Below are 14,758 nucleotides of genomic sequence, written 5' to 3'. Positions count from 1 at the left end.
AGAAACAGATCAAGAGACACCTAACAATTCCAACTTGAAGCCATAGTACACAGCTACTATACATATACTCCCTTCCACCCTCAGACATCTCTCCAAACCAATACCCCCTCCCCCACATACACACCCAGCAAAAAGAAAAAAAAAAACCTCACATCCTAACAGCCCTCACCAACCGAACCTCAAACCCCTCCTTCTCCCTCCACCCATCCCTCAACACCTTCGCAATTCCCTCACAAACCTCCCCTAACCTCTCATACAACCTCGTCTCCTCCTCCCCACCCCCTCCCCATCCCTCCCCCTAAACTCAAACAACCCCCCTCCCTATCCCACCCAAACACCCCCAACCCCTTCCCTCCCCCACCCCCTCCACCCCCACCACCTCTGCACCCCCACCCCACTGACACTCCACCCCGGCTGCCCCCCCAAAACCACGTACACCACCTCCGGCATAACCCCCATCTCCAACACCTCACCCACCAACGCCGGATCCTCCCAAACCACATCCTCACTAATAGCCAAAAACCTGAGTTCGAAATCCAACCGAGCTCCCTTCCCACTTAAATCTGGCTCGTCAAGACGGTCGAACGGGCCGAGAATTAAGTCGAGGATGTTAGAGGAGGTGGTGTAGAGGATATCGATATGGGGGTTGAAAGGGCGGGTGTAGATTTCTGTTTGTGTTTGGTTCGATGGGATCTGGCGAACAGAGAGGTTTTGGGCTTGAGCCCAGGAATGTGCAATTGCGCGAGCCTCCCTATTCACAGCGAATAAAGGCGTAGTGACTTGGATGTGGTCGAGGAGGGAGAATTCGAAACGGACTTCGAGGTTGTCGGGGTCGGTGGGTTGGTAGAGTTCTGAGGTGGGGGGGATGGGGTAGGGGATCCAGGTTTTGGGTTTATGGGGGATGAGGGCGGGGGAGTTGAGGGGATGGGGGAGGGTATGGTGCCAGATTTGGTGGCGGAGTTCGGGGGGAGGTGGGGGAAGGGGTGGAATGTAGTTAGTGTTGGTTTTGGGTTTGGTGGTGGCATGGTTTGGATGGGTGGGTGGGTTAGTAGAGGAGGAATGGTTGAGAATAGAATCTAGGGAGTGATTAAGTGAGTGAGATTAAGAAGGAGATCATACAAGGCTGAATTGTGGCGGTGGTGAGGCTGTTCAATCTCACCAGTGCTGTCAGCCACAATTTGCGACGCTAGTTGGCTGTGAGTGGCAGAGTGGGGCGGTATGGCTGAGTGGACATTGGGGCTTGCCTAGTAGTTGGTTACGGATGGGCACCTTTTACTCGATATTTTGCTCGTGAGGATTGGGGTCCTTACATGGTTCAACGCAGTGGATCTATGTGTGTAATGTTTATAACTATGCGTGTTCTGAGCTACTGTGCTCGGAAATCTAGCCTTTTGTTAGATAGCTGAATTGGTAAGCTAGCTCGTTGCTGGTAGGATTCAATTTGGAAGGACACTCAGGGTGGCTGTTGACACTCGTCTGGCACACCCGCTAAAATAGCAGTATTTAATTGTCTGTTTTGTATAGTAAAGTATGAATTAACAATACCTCTCTTCAAAGCTTCAAAATTGAAGTTCTTGGAACAATTAGGTTGATTAGAGTCACTAGAATGATTGGCGTGGTTAGGGTATTTAGGTACCTTAAAGATCTTAGAAGTATTCTGATATGCAGCTTATTATGACATATTACTCACACAACGGAGAACAATGATCATCACCGCCTAAAAGGCATGGGTCAGAGTGCCCGCAAGATGAAAGCTCTTGCACGATGAATGATTCGCGGACCAGGGAACCCGCCGATAGGATCAGTCGTTCGATGCAGTAAACTTAGGCGCCAAGTCTTGCTCACAGACGCTGATCCCCACACAAGCGAGGAATTTGATTCCGAGCGCTTGACGTGGCGCGTCCCGCGGCCAAATTCTTCTGTGCATTTATTGAGCTTCAGGACGCCCAACACACAGCTACCCAGGAAAATCTGATGGCAATGTGTGTTGAAAAAGATTGAGGTAATGAAATGTTGTCAACACTTTCTGTTCTACGTCTGCAAATGAGCACCTACAGCGGAAGATTGAGAAAGGCATACCATGGAGATGCGGGGATGCTCGTATATGCCAAGAGGATCCAGTAGAGATCCGCTCAGCCAATTGATAGACATTTTGGATAAAACCCCGAAAGTAGCACGGACAGTCCTCCAACTGGGTAAATAAAGTGATTTGGCTACAACCCCCACTTCAGGAAAAGTCTCAATGAACCTATCCGAGTTCCTCAGACCATAAGTTCCTTACCATGATGACGCGCTAAACCCAGAATACTACATTGCAACGGCTACCACCCTACAACCCAGGGAAATTCCCTGTCATGACCGAAAGCGATCATGACGCTTTCTAATCGTGGATACTCCGCACGAGTACGGATGATAGATCCCCTTCATCACACCCAACGACCAGATCCTATCCGCCAAGAATAGATCATCTACCACCCAAGGAATAAACCCCTCACATTCCCAAGCCACGTCAACACAGGTATGGCTTAGCTGAACTTCCGGGCGCGGCCAGTCGAGATCTCAATCTATGGTCCCACCTGATGGATAGTCTCCACTATGGTACAGATCCCTCGAGGTGATAGGCCTGGGCGGGATCTCGGGATCTGAGCATCGATGAACTATGTCTGATGGGGTATAGATCACCGGAACGGGCCAGAATAGCTTTTCAGAGGGGTAACGAGATGTGATAGATCTGTATCATGGCGCAATTGTTGCTCGAGAGGCACGAGGGGTATTCCTCTGATCTGGTGAGGGGCAAGGCGAAAGTCTCCTATAAATACGTCAGTGCATCCTCACTTTCTGGAGATCAAACCAACATCCGTTTATATTTCTCTACTGTCAAGACACACTCTTCAAACCTTTCATCATGACTACTCGGCTGGTATTTCCCCCCAGCTATAATGCCCTTCTATAACAGTTGGACCTGACAATACCGCTTTAGAGTGTTAACATTCAGTTTACTCCGGATGGTTTTGGCTCACACCATCAAGAGGTCGATACGTAGGTTGTTCAGAGCGCTTTCCAAAAAGGACAACCTTGCTGAAGATTGATATAGCATTATCAGGGAAGATACTGGGTCTAACCAGTGGATTGCTACACCTACCATTCCGCCTGTGTATTTCGTTCCGTGAGTTGCCATGTTTCTATTCTCCTCTACGCTTCTTTTTTTTCCTTTGCTTTCCGGGTGGGGGTCTGGAACTGGCTAATAAGAGCTGTTGAATTAGGGGTTTGACCGAAGTGGCTATCAATAAACTACGGGTTATTCAGGGGGTTCTTGTTAATGTTCAGGAATAAGGATGATGGAGGGATATGTAATGTTCATAGTTTAGGAGTTGACAATGGATATTTTCCTCATCGATTTGACTTTTCCTTTTTTGATCAATTTTCTGTCTGGGGGAGCCCTTTTGCCCCGCTACAGACTCAGGTTAAGCTTCTAGAGATCGAAACCATGCGTAGGGGAAAAACACAAAATTTAACTATGATCAGATACAGTCTTTATACTAGTATCTCAACAAGGAGGATTCCCCCCGAGTCAGAAGAAATCCGACTGTACAAGGCGAGGTCACCAAAGGCTAGCTAGCCAGTAGGCGAAAATTCCTTATAAAACATGGTGATCCTAGGATCTTTCAGTGGAGGCAGCCCTTGTGTCGCCCACCACGTGTTGCATAAGAGGCTGGATGACTTGGATGTGATAGGCCATTTTGAGACAGTGGAGGAGTACACGTTTGCGATTTAATAGATATAGTCGATGGTAAGCAGCGGATGCGTGCACAAGCGCTCTCATTTCGTTATATTCCAGGTGTGAAAGAATCTCGAGCTTGAGCTCGGGTGGAAGAGTTGCAAGCCGTTCATTATTTGGCTCGGGGTTGTGGAATGCTTTTGACGCCATGGAAGTTTGATTATTGTGATGAGGCAAGATGTTCGGATATATGAGCAAAGCACATAATGCGATAATGGCAGAGTTTATAAAGATCTGTTGACTGAGTACAAGTCTGCAATATATGTAAAGATGCCGATATCTCGGACGATGTCTGCATATCGTATAGTAAACATCCTGCCAAGATTATATAAGTTAGTATTGTACGATTCCAAGCGATTAGTCTGTTCAATATGACCAGTCCATGTCTTATATCACCTATAAGGCTGAGAGTTTGCTCGGATTTAGTCTAGATGGAAGTTACATCCCCTCTGGCAAACGGCTACTCAGCGGAATGTCCGCATTATTGCCCTCTTATCATAACTTTTTTTGTCTTTGTCTTGATGATTTTGTCTGTTCTTTCAATTTCGATCTCTTTGTTAGGTAGGGGCCAATCATACGTTCTGCTTACTTCGTTTACCATGTTAGCCAAGCTTACTTCTTATAGCTTAATTATGATAAGATCTTGTGTCAGATACGTGAGGTGATTTAATAACTCATGTATATTTATCAATCTGTAATATAGAACAGACTGCTTAATTATGCAGGTTGAGTGGGTAGAAGGTGTGGTTTAGTAGCGGATGCCAGTGTAGCTTCAGCGCCTTCCTTTGTCTATCTAGCTATTTTCTTCGACTATTATACTTTTGCAACCATCCTGCCCTACTCCCCCTTCATCCAGCAAAATCATCCCATATAATCCACTATCCTAACAAATCATCCCGAACCCAACAAACAACCATCTACTCAACTCCCCATTCTATCCCTCTGTAACCAGTCCTCTCATGCTATACCCACTTCCCCACTTCATAGTCCCGTTACGATACCTTGGTACATACCGTACCATACCCAATCCCTTTCCTTCCCACCGCTCACCAATCTTCACATCCGCAAGACCAACCTATAAACCATAGGTCATTTCAGCTCACACTCGCCGGAGTTCGATTATCTACATCCTCTCCTCTTCATTAGCGTTGTTGACGCCCGCGATGATAGACCCACATTCCATATCCCTATGATATACTCAATGACCATGGCCGGGCAATTTCGCAAAGAACCCTTTCCCAATCCCCCAATGCACCAAACATATAGTATGAGAAATGCAGTGGTAGTTATTTGTCTGATAAGTTCATGGAGATCTGCTTGTAGAGGTAGGTACAAGTTGACAAGGTGGGAGCTTGATGCTGAAGACAGCGTGAAAGAGATATGCGGTTGAAGAAGGTGGGGGACTCGTCTCTTCCGCAGCGGATAGACGCAGGGTAATTTGCTGCGTCCGAACGCGTATATTTTCCTCTTGGCAAGGCTTCGGCAGGATGTTTTGAGGGAGATATTGAGAAGGAAGGACCGAAGCGAGGATGTCAGTTCAATAGAAGGTATGGTGTCTGCTTCCCCGGTTGTTACTGTTATAAGTACTGAAGGTTGTCTTTTTGGTGAGGATTGGTCTTTTGCCAAATGTGATGGGGTGTAATCTGATGCTGGCATTTGGACGGTAGGGAATATCCTGGGTGCCATCGTTGATTTTTAGTGGGAGTATTTTAGCGCTGGTATGCTAGGAGGTATACCCAGTTCTGGTTCTCCGTCATGATTGCGATCGGAATTATGTCCTTCCCTATTTACCCTCCGCAACGTGGAACTGACAGAAATGGCGCATTAACTTCACATGTCTGGGAATGAGCCATGTTGAGGGAATTAGACGAGTAATCATGTCGAGGGATCGAAGGGAATGGATTCTGTTCTGGAAAGACAATTGCGTGGTCTGATTGCCTTGACCGAGTTCTGTAGGTGAAGTGCAGGACCTAGTTTGGATGTATGTCTGCAGATCTGTAGGGACGTAGCCCGATAGTAAAGACATAAGAGTAGAGAAAGGTAGATCATTCCAGTTGAGAAGAGAAGGGGAAGACTAACAACACCCTTGAGATTGTTGATCGCTCGAGTCACTCGAATCTGCAGCATGCTTTATGGTATCTGTATTCAGCCCTCTACCGCCCTCTTCTGGCGTTATTGCGCTAATTCCTGAGGAACAAGGTAGGCGTTATCTTCAAACGTCCTGGGCCTTCTTCCTGAGTTTCTGCCCTCTGCACTACTAAGAACCGACCACTGTGGGTCTGCTGGCTTCGTTCAAGTGTCGATATTCAAGGCCCCCTCCAATGAACAGTGAATGTGCGCGAGGTGATGCCAGAGAGAGCAACAAATAGATTCGAAGTCTTGCATGGGACAAACACTATCCTGTTGGCCTTTATCGTAATGTTTATTTACCTCGGGCGTCGGTCTTCCGTGGTATCCTCGTTGAGGCGATGAAGGTGATTAGGCGCGAGGATGTGAGTGCTGATACTGTGGGATGCGATGTACTACTGAGTAAGATATTTGGCTCAGGTGTTTGGTTGAAGATGCGATGTCTTCGAAAGGGTATTGATTATGATATGAACCATTGCATCGTATTAGACGCGTCCTGCTCGACATTGTTCTTTGTTTTTCTTCAAACCCCCCATTCTCCTTCGTGTACACTCTGGTTCGATTGTCCATACCAATGGGGAAGAGGCGGAAGCATGAGGTGCACAGATTTTGAGAATAACTTGTTCTGGCAAACCCATTGTCTTAGAGAAGTACACCGCAGTAGGGTTCAGAAAGGCAGTACGGGACTATTGAAGCTGATAATCAAGGTAATTCTCAGGCGATGATGTATACCGGGTATAGATTTCCAGAGACGAGCCAATGTCATTAAAGTGTGAGCTGACTGGGCTAATTAATTCTGCTGAATATAGAAGAACAGAGGATATTTAGCGAAAGCACATGGGATAACATGTCATGAATGGACTGCTTCGGTTTGCGTATCCTCGGTTGTTATTTATCTGTGTTAGAGGCGGCCCAGGATATGATATGTTGAGTCGTACGAGCGCGTCATAAGTCATTGTAGTGAGGCTTCTATGACTGGCCATATTGCGTGTCAGTATGTAACTGCTGCAATATATAGATCCATGCTTTGGATTTGGAATTGGGTAGAAGCTTCGTTGACATATGAAACCGCATCCCAAGCATTGTAGTATCATAGTACTTCGGATCAATTGATTGATCTTTTTCTTTGCTTTAAATGTTGGACTCAGCGGACGAGTCTCGCCACGTCCCTTCTCATTATACTCAGCAATGAAATGTTGCTGATTGACAATTTGGCGTCCTCAAGGACAGAGTTCCTGGGACGAGTGGTTTCTGTATGTACTCCGCTGTGGTGGGACATGGGAGATGGTATTGGAGACAACATGTCCGATGGAGGTTCTGTAAGTATACCCGATATCCGTGATGAGATATTCGCATCTGGAATTACTTGCAACCCGCAAGCAAATTATTCTTCAACATAGCAATTGGCCCATGATGATCTTATTGTCTCCGTGACAACCATGATGACACCCAACAATCATGTATTGGTAGCGCCATTAATTCCATAGCCTGGAATGACGTCCTAGCATTGTGATGTTTTGCTAACCATCTTAACGAAACCAAAACCAGAGACATGAGGAAGACAGCTAGTTCGTGCTTTGTGTATGCACTAGTGTTGGTATACTCCTTAGTTTAAGCCATGATTCACACTCTCATAACAGTACCTTGGACGGGACATGGAGGTGCACACACGCGACCTACCCGTGGGCCCATCTCCACACTGGCATTTCAGCTTTAAGCCACCTTGGGTGACGAAGAGCTAACAAGGAAGTTGATTCTCTTACCGACCACCCAGGATTGTAGCAGATATCGATGATCTTAACACTTTCCCGATGGAGATATCAAGGCATCGGTGAGGATGGTCAAGCACCACTATTTCTGGATCCAGGCATGGATTCCACTGCTGGATTTGATCTATCTTGACTCTCTAGCAATGCGGACATATATTTCCAGGTGCACGGTCATAGCTGTCAATTGTGCTCTGTACAATCAACCGAGACATGTGCAATCTCGTTCAGGATAACTTTGAATAGGGACCTCGCTGTTCAGTCCCTTACCCTGTAAGAATTGGATGCTCGATGCTTGAATGAACATCGCAACAGGTAGTCGAGGAGTGCATCGGCGATGTCAGGACATGCAGTGAAGATTCTGGTGAAGTGCTATCTGCAGGGCTTTGTTATCGGAGAACATGGGGGTTGGTGTGTACGGTTCTCCCATCAGTCCGGAGCTCCTCTTCCTTCCAAGGATAAAGAGCCGGGGGCAAGGTATGTAGTGAGGCTTCAGAAGGAGTGCTCTGTATATAGATCCAGTTTCATCCGAATCAGACAGTAAACCGGAGAGATTTGAGACGATATGCGGCAACAAGTGAAGGTAAATATAGCCTCATGGTTAATGTTATATATATTTTCAAAGATGCATTTTGATCATAGATGTCTGAGATGGAAAGAAGGAGAACAAGTCGAGAGTCAAAGGGGTTTATATAGATTTCTGGTGGGGCAGTTGGGTAACGGAACCTGCATTTCAGGGGTAGGAATGTATCCTCATCATCTACAGTTACAGATCTGGGGCATGTGGCTGTCCGGAAGTTGTCGATGGATTAGAGGAACGTGGAGACTAATTGGCTTGGGTGGGGTATGTCAACTAGGGAATCAGTACTAAATTTATCATGGGGCTTGGCTATTTTTAGCGGAGATGCCATTTATAGGTATTGAATTTACGTGTGGCCATTAGATTGTATCTACAGATTATACAGCTTAGCTGTGAAGCCATTAACGTAGATATCATCAAATACATGAATAGTGTATAAACAAATCGTATCCTATGCTTATGATCAACACCCACTTCTCAACCAGCATTGCATGAAAACGGACGATTAATAGATCCCGTCCGAAACTTGGAAATCTACAAAAATTAGTCTCCATCATTAACACGCTCCAATGGGATAAACTTACCACCTCAGTCACACTTGCATACATCCCACAACCAAGCACAGTAACTCCCACAACAAACACAATCAGATTCAAGATTGCAAGACGAATATTCCGCTTCTCTAGCCAGGATCCTTCTTTGATAAGAAAGAACCACATCACAGGAGGCAGATAAAAAGAGAATCCAGAGACAAGCAAACAACCACAGATAGAGAGTAACTCAGAAAAGAAGGGAATGGCCTCGGCCACAATCCACGCGAGAACAATAATAAATGCCACGACTCCTAGCCAGGTCATCCATCCCTTAGCCGTATTGATATAACGAACAGTGGAGTCTTGATATATCCGGCCATGAATGAAGCGAGAGGCGACAGTGGCGTTGATCGAGCCCGAGATAAAAATAACAGGCAATGCCACACCAAAGGCAACCTTAGCAATAAGAGGACTAGCGGACAGCAGTGCTGGGGACTGGACATCCTGACCCACGAACGCGTAGACGAGTGCTCCCGTGATAGTGTATATCGTCATTTGCGTTAGGGCTAGAGCAGTGATAGACTTGGTAAAGTCTTTCGGGGTGTGCATTTCATCCATGAAGGATGGCTGGGCCGAGGAGAAAGCATAAGCGAATGCGATATTCGAGATAGCGACGAAAGCCTCGCTGAATGTTAGATTTTCTTTGGGCCATGCGGACCACGTTGTTGAGACATCGTGGCTTTGAATCCCAGTTGCGATCATGACGATCCCAATTGCCACTATGATGGAGGCAAAGTCGATGTACCCTAAGATGGAGATCTCGGCGAAGGACGGAGGTACGGCCAAGGCGAAAAGAATGATGGCGGATACAATGCTGAATACGAGAGCGCATACACTACTCTCGGTGATGGTCGCCAGGGCAAGTTTCCCCGTCAGACAATGGGATCCTACTGTCAGGGTCATGAGGGCCACAAATGCGACCGCAAAGATTTTGTCCCCAATGCCTCCCATGAGAAGGCGACCAAAGTCAACGTAATGTGGGAGATGTGGATACTTGAGCTTCACCAGACCGACGATGTAGCTAGCGTAAATTGTGATGACTCCCAATCCCACGGTCAGTATGACACCGGCAACCATTCCCATTGTTGCGAATGCCGCTGGAAGACTCAAGCTGCCTAGTGCAATTGATTGAACAATTAGCACTATTGTAAGGCGTTTCCAACCAAGACGATGGAAATGTTGTTCGCCTTGGATGGCTCGCTCGTGATCTTCCTGTAGGTAACCCTTCCCAATGACTTCTCCTTCGGATTGATCGAGATCGATCATATTGTCCACTTTTGTTTTGCCATTGCCGATATTATCGGCGGGGAATGTACCCGATACCATATTTTGACCAGGATGGGTATTGGAAAGAAACAAATAAATAAAATCCTCCCTTGTCTGAATATCGATTTATGAATTTGTAAAACTTCCCCTGGGATGATGCCTCTAATGAAGCACAGAATGTGAGTCAATGAAAGTACTTTTATTCGGACCAACAAATAAGGTTAAACTAACAAGATACAAAATGTTAAATAGTGTAATCAGCTTTATCAAAGTACTTATTGTAATCTGATAACGCGTCATCTTGGCACTGCATGTCTCTGACGCTGTAAGAACGCTAAAATTACAGTGGGGCAATTGCAAGGAAGGAGATAGACTGATTACAATAATAACTAAAAGACATGTGTAAGGGCGTCTCCCTTTCTTGAAAGGCGTCTGTGAGGGGTCCCATCATGTAACCCTGGCAAGGCCGATCATGACCAGCTGCCTCCAATGGCTCCCATCTCAGCCTGGATAGATAGTTCTCTAGTGACCATCCAGTGCTTGATAAAGAGACGGACTTTGCCGTGCCAAACTGATCATGTCACTATCCTTAAATTGGGGCTATTACCCCATCACGAATCAAGTATACTTGCATGTTACTTAGATCCCCTAATGCTCTCTATCTAATAAATAAGCCCCTTCTTTCAAGTCGATTAGAGACCAGCTCACTTAAGCAACCAACCCAACTCCAACCCCAGAATCCACAATACCCAAATATCCCTGATTCCAATCCACCTATCCCCTCTTCCAATACACATGCCTTTTACTATCTCTGACCCACCTCGATAACATCAGACTGCCCTAACTGACCCAGGTGTACCCCGCTCCGCGATCGGAGCTGTAGGGCCCAGAAATAAGATACGTATTTATGTGGCGATGGGACACGCCGTCTAGCCCTACCAGGAGACTGCTACTAGTACGTATTAGTAGCCGGCCAAGACTATGGATTCCCCACTCCGCCCTACGGTACCTAATCCACCGCGTAATCAGAGTGGGAGTACATTATGACTAGTAATCGAATCAAATATCAGTTATAAATAGGATACAATGTTGGATGGTGGCTAAGTTGGGTAGTTTGGAAGGTACATGCGAATAGGTTCTTATTATGGTTGGTTTGGTTATAATTGGGTTTTGGGATGATGGCTCTGTCTATATATGGGTATTTAGAATTGGGGTTTGTTTTCTTCTTAGTAGGTATATTGTTGTGCTACTGAGAATTTCTCTTGGTTAAAAACCTGTCAGGATCTGAGTACCTATGTGAATGAATAAAAGTGTCTGTCTACTGGTAGGCTCGGTGTTGAAATTAAGCCCGAGAGTGGGGCGATTACCAAGCGCAGTGCTCCGTACTGCGTATTGATTGATCGTATGTTGTGAGAGGAGATTGTAGATTACTATGAATAACTAATTCAGTTATAAATAAGATGCTGATACCCCCACGTTGAGGACCTTGATCTTTGGTTTTTGTGGTTGGGAGGTAGTTGGGTGACACAGCTAGTCATGTCACAGGGCGTGCTTCAACTGCTACTTGATCTGTAAATGGTAGGTCCATGCTTTGGGGGCTGTTGGAGTGGAGCTTATCTAAACAACTGGAGATGGAATTCAGTCATGATCACTCGGATGGATGTGTAGTATCTTGCTGGTACCATCGCTGTAATGGGGCGACTGGCCACAGGGTATCTCACTCTGGGAATCATCTGACATGATTGAGTGTACAGGATCTGAATCAATGCAGGCCTGAGACAATAATAATCATCCTTACCAATTGACTGGTATCTGCATCCTGGTATAGTGTGTTTGTGTGCGATCTCGGCGTCTAGTGATTCTGTGTAGTTCACCAGAGTCTTCATTCTATCACAATTGGACTTTATAAGTACGAGATGTTGCTCCAAATATCCCTTCTCTTGCGGAATCACTATACTGTGGCACAGCTTCACTTTCACAATGGCAAACAAAACAACCATCAACCTCCTTAACGCCAGCATCACCGACCTCAAACACCTCCTCGACACTCGATCCATCACAAGCGTCGAGCTTATCTCTCTCTACCTCCATCGCATCGGCCAATACGATCACCGAGGACCACAACTCAACTCTATCTCTCTCCTCAACTCCAATGTCTTCGCCGAAGCCCAAGCCTCAGATGACTACCGCGCGGCTGGAAACCCACCCCGTCCTCTAGAAGGCATCCCATTTACCGTCAAAGACTGCTACAAAGTCCAAGGCATGACTGTCGCTGCCGGGTCACCTGCTTTCGCCGACCTAGAAGCGTCCTCCGATGCAGCTATTGTGGAATCCCTTCGCAAGGCTGGAGCAATCGTCTTAGGAAAGACCAACATGCCGCCCATGGCAGACGGGGGTTGTCAGCGCGGTCTGTACGGGCGTTCCGAGAGTCCTTACAACCAGAAGTATATGAGCACTGCGTATGCCTCGGGTTCGTCGTACGGCTGTGGAGTCTCCACTGCGGCTGGCTTCGCTGCCTTTGGGTTTGCAGGGGAAACCGTCACATCGGGTCGCTCGCCAGCGTCTAATAATGCGTTGGTTGCGTACACGTCTTCGCGCAGTGTCATCCCGCCTCGTGGCATGTGGCCGTTGTATCCCACTTGTGATCAAGCTGTTCCTCATACTAGGACTATGGTGGATTTGTTTGACGTGCTTAATGTTGTTGTGGCGGATGATCACGTTGCCGGTGATGCGGATTTCTGGCGTGAGCAGCCGTATGTGTCCCTTCCGAAGGCTAGTGAAATTCGCCCGGTGGATTATCACTCCTTGGAGGATCCAGACGCGCTTCGGGGCAAACGAGTCGCTGTCCCGCGGTGTTTTATTGGGGTTGAGGGTGCTACCCCAAAGAATGCTTGCTCTGCTGGGGTCCGGGCTCTTTGGGACAGAGCACGGAAAGATCTCGAGTCGCTAAGAGCAACTGTCATTGAGACGGACTTTCCCCTGTTTGAGAATTACACCAGACAAGATGTCCCGGGACAGGCTATGAACGTCCCTGGTCTTCCGAAGGATTGGCCGGCTCTTGAGCGATGTGACATGATTGCCCTGGGTTGGGACAACTTCCTTCGCAGCAATGGCGATGAGAAGATCCCGAGTCTCACCTTTGCCGACGTTAACAAGATCCATCCGCATACTGCCCCCATGGATGATCCCTCTCAACACACCGAGTCGCAGAACCAGGTCCGCTATGAAGATATGGTCGAGGTGGTGAAGCGACGGGGTCAAACTGGTCCTGTTGATCTTCCGGGGTGTGAGGATGCTCTCAGGGCATTGGAAGCGATGCGGAAGAAAGACTTGGAGGACTGGATGACTGAGAATGATTACGATGTAGTGGTGTTCCCGACCAATGGCGATGTCCCCTTGGCTGACTCGGATGAGAACTATGAATCGATGCTTGACGCACTGAGAGACGGAGTCAAATATTCCAACGGCGGTCGCTCTTTGAAGCATCTAGGGGTTCCGTGTATCACTGTTCCAATGGGAAATTTGGAGGAGGAAAAGATGCCAGTCGGACTGTCCTTCTGTGGCAAGGCGTACCAGGACTCGGATCTCCTGCGATATGCCTTTGCCTATGAGACTGAGTCGAAGCGCAGGGAGAATCCACCGTTGGCACCATTACTGCTGACTGATGAGATGGTTCTTCCTAGTACCAGTCCGTCGTCTTCATATTCCGTCAAGCCAGACTTGAAGATTGCATCGACGGAGTCAATCCACGAGGACGACGAGAACTTGGACATTCGTGTGGTGACCGTGACTGGAACCTGCCATGTGGAAGGCTCTGGGGCAATAAGCTCACTTCGGGTCTTCACAAACGGTGAGCCATCATCTCCCGTATCCTGGGAGGGTGATAACTGGACATGGACGGCTCGTCTCAGACGGCCCAAGAGGGAAGACCGATACCCGCCACTAGGGAAAGTACCGAGGGATCAATTCATGGTGGTGGTGGTCGCCAAAGCTGACAGTGGTCGGTCATCTGGCTCGTTGATCTTGTTTGATTGAATCAGTCATGTCATGATAGTTGATTAATTGGTAAAATTGGCATACCCTCGATATATAGACTGCAATATAATATAAACTGCACCGAGAACCCCTCTGTATAGTGTATTGATGGACCACATAGCTCCACTTTGGATTGCCGGGAAAGCAGACGCGGATCTGTCCGAGCGAGGCGTCCTTAAAAGGTGGGCCATCTAATTTTGCATGTTGGGATCCGCACAACGGCAGATTGATCTGGTGCAGTTTGCCATTGATCGTGAGGCTGCTCGGTGAGAGAACGATATGGCTGAGATTAATATTATGGGATCTGTGGACAGGAACAAAAAATGGAATTACTTGCTCGGCCCAATGGAGGAGAGGGGGGAGGGAGGATACGAGCAGGCATGACGATGACGAAACTCGCGAACATAGTCAAGACGTAAAATTCTATGGCCCGATCCGTAGCAGTAAAAGAAAAAGGGAGAAGGAATAAAAAGAAAAAGTGAAAGCCCAACGCGGGGCTCGAACCCGCAGCCTTGAGATTAAGAGTCTCACGCTCTACCGATTGAGCTAGCCGGGCTAGTTCATATCTACCACGCTGTACTAATGTTAAATAAGGCTAAACAAAGCTATTGCA

General features: G+C 47.2%; 4 protein-coding genes and 1 non-coding gene across 5 annotated transcripts; 2 read left to right on the top strand and 3 right to left on the bottom strand.

Annotated features, from left to right (window-relative positions):
• Positions 1 to 321: 321 nt before the first annotated feature.
• BO94DRAFT_619764 (2EXR domain-containing protein) lies at positions 322 to 2,151 on the bottom strand (the record flags this gene model as incomplete). Its single annotated transcript, XM_025616886.1, has 3 exons — positions 322 to 1,076; positions 1,120 to 1,186; positions 2,080 to 2,151. 3 exons carry the CDS (start codon positions 2,149 to 2,151, stop codon positions 322 to 324), a joined length of 894 nt encoding a protein of 297 aa, XP_025473434.1.
• Positions 2,152 to 2,858: 707 nt separating this feature from the next.
• Positions 2,859 to 3,376, top strand: BO94DRAFT_530049 (uncharacterized protein). Its single transcript, XM_025610594.1, has 4 exons — positions 2,859 to 2,920; positions 2,981 to 3,039; positions 3,095 to 3,166; positions 3,264 to 3,376. The coding sequence occupies exons 1-4, from the start codon at positions 2,906 to 2,908 to the stop codon at positions 3,331 to 3,333; spliced, it is 216 nt and encodes a 71-aa protein (XP_025473433.1). The 5' UTR covers positions 2,859 to 2,905; the 3' UTR covers positions 3,334 to 3,376.
• A 5,352-nt stretch (positions 3,377 to 8,728) lies between these two features.
• On the bottom strand, positions 8,729 to 10,110 carry BO94DRAFT_506089 (uncharacterized protein; the record flags this gene model as incomplete). The annotated part of the gene is made up of 2 exons (XM_025609560.1): positions 8,729 to 8,785; positions 8,836 to 10,110. 2 exons carry the CDS (start codon positions 10,108 to 10,110, stop codon positions 8,729 to 8,731), a joined length of 1,332 nt encoding a protein of 443 aa, XP_025473432.1.
• Positions 10,111 to 12,090: 1,980 nt separating this feature from the next.
• Positions 12,091 to 14,145, top strand: BO94DRAFT_481650 (amidase family protein; the record flags this gene model as incomplete). Its single annotated transcript, XM_025608866.1, has 1 exon — positions 12,091 to 14,145. One exon carries the CDS (start codon positions 12,091 to 12,093, stop codon positions 14,143 to 14,145), a length of 2,055 nt encoding a protein of 684 aa, XP_025473431.1.
• Positions 14,146 to 14,628: 483 nt separating this feature from the next.
• Positions 14,629 to 14,701, bottom strand: BO94DRAFT_t11. The gene has a single exon. It is a non-coding gene; the product is annotated as a tRNA-Lys (tRNA).
• Between the last annotated feature and the right edge of the window lie 57 nt (positions 14,702 to 14,758).

Source organism: Aspergillus sclerotioniger (genome assembly GCF_003184525.1).
Source record: "Aspergillus sclerotioniger CBS 115572 chromosome Unknown BO94scaffold_1, whole genome shotgun sequence".
NCBI lineage: Eukaryota > Fungi > Ascomycota > Eurotiomycetes > Eurotiales > Aspergillaceae > Aspergillus > Aspergillus sclerotioniger.
Note: the sequence above shows the minus strand (reverse complement) of the source record. Positions and strands in the feature narration are given on the sequence as shown.

Coding starts and splice junctions, on each gene's coding strand:
- BO94DRAFT_530049 (XM_025610594.1), top strand. Junction 3,040..3,094: donor CACCATCAAGAGGTCGATAC/GTAGGTTGTTCA, acceptor AGATTGATATAG/CATTATCAGGGAAGATACTG. Junction 3,167..3,263: donor CCGCCTGTGTATTTCGTTCC/GTGAGTTGCCAT, acceptor CTGTTGAATTAG/GGGTTTGACCGAAGTGGCTA.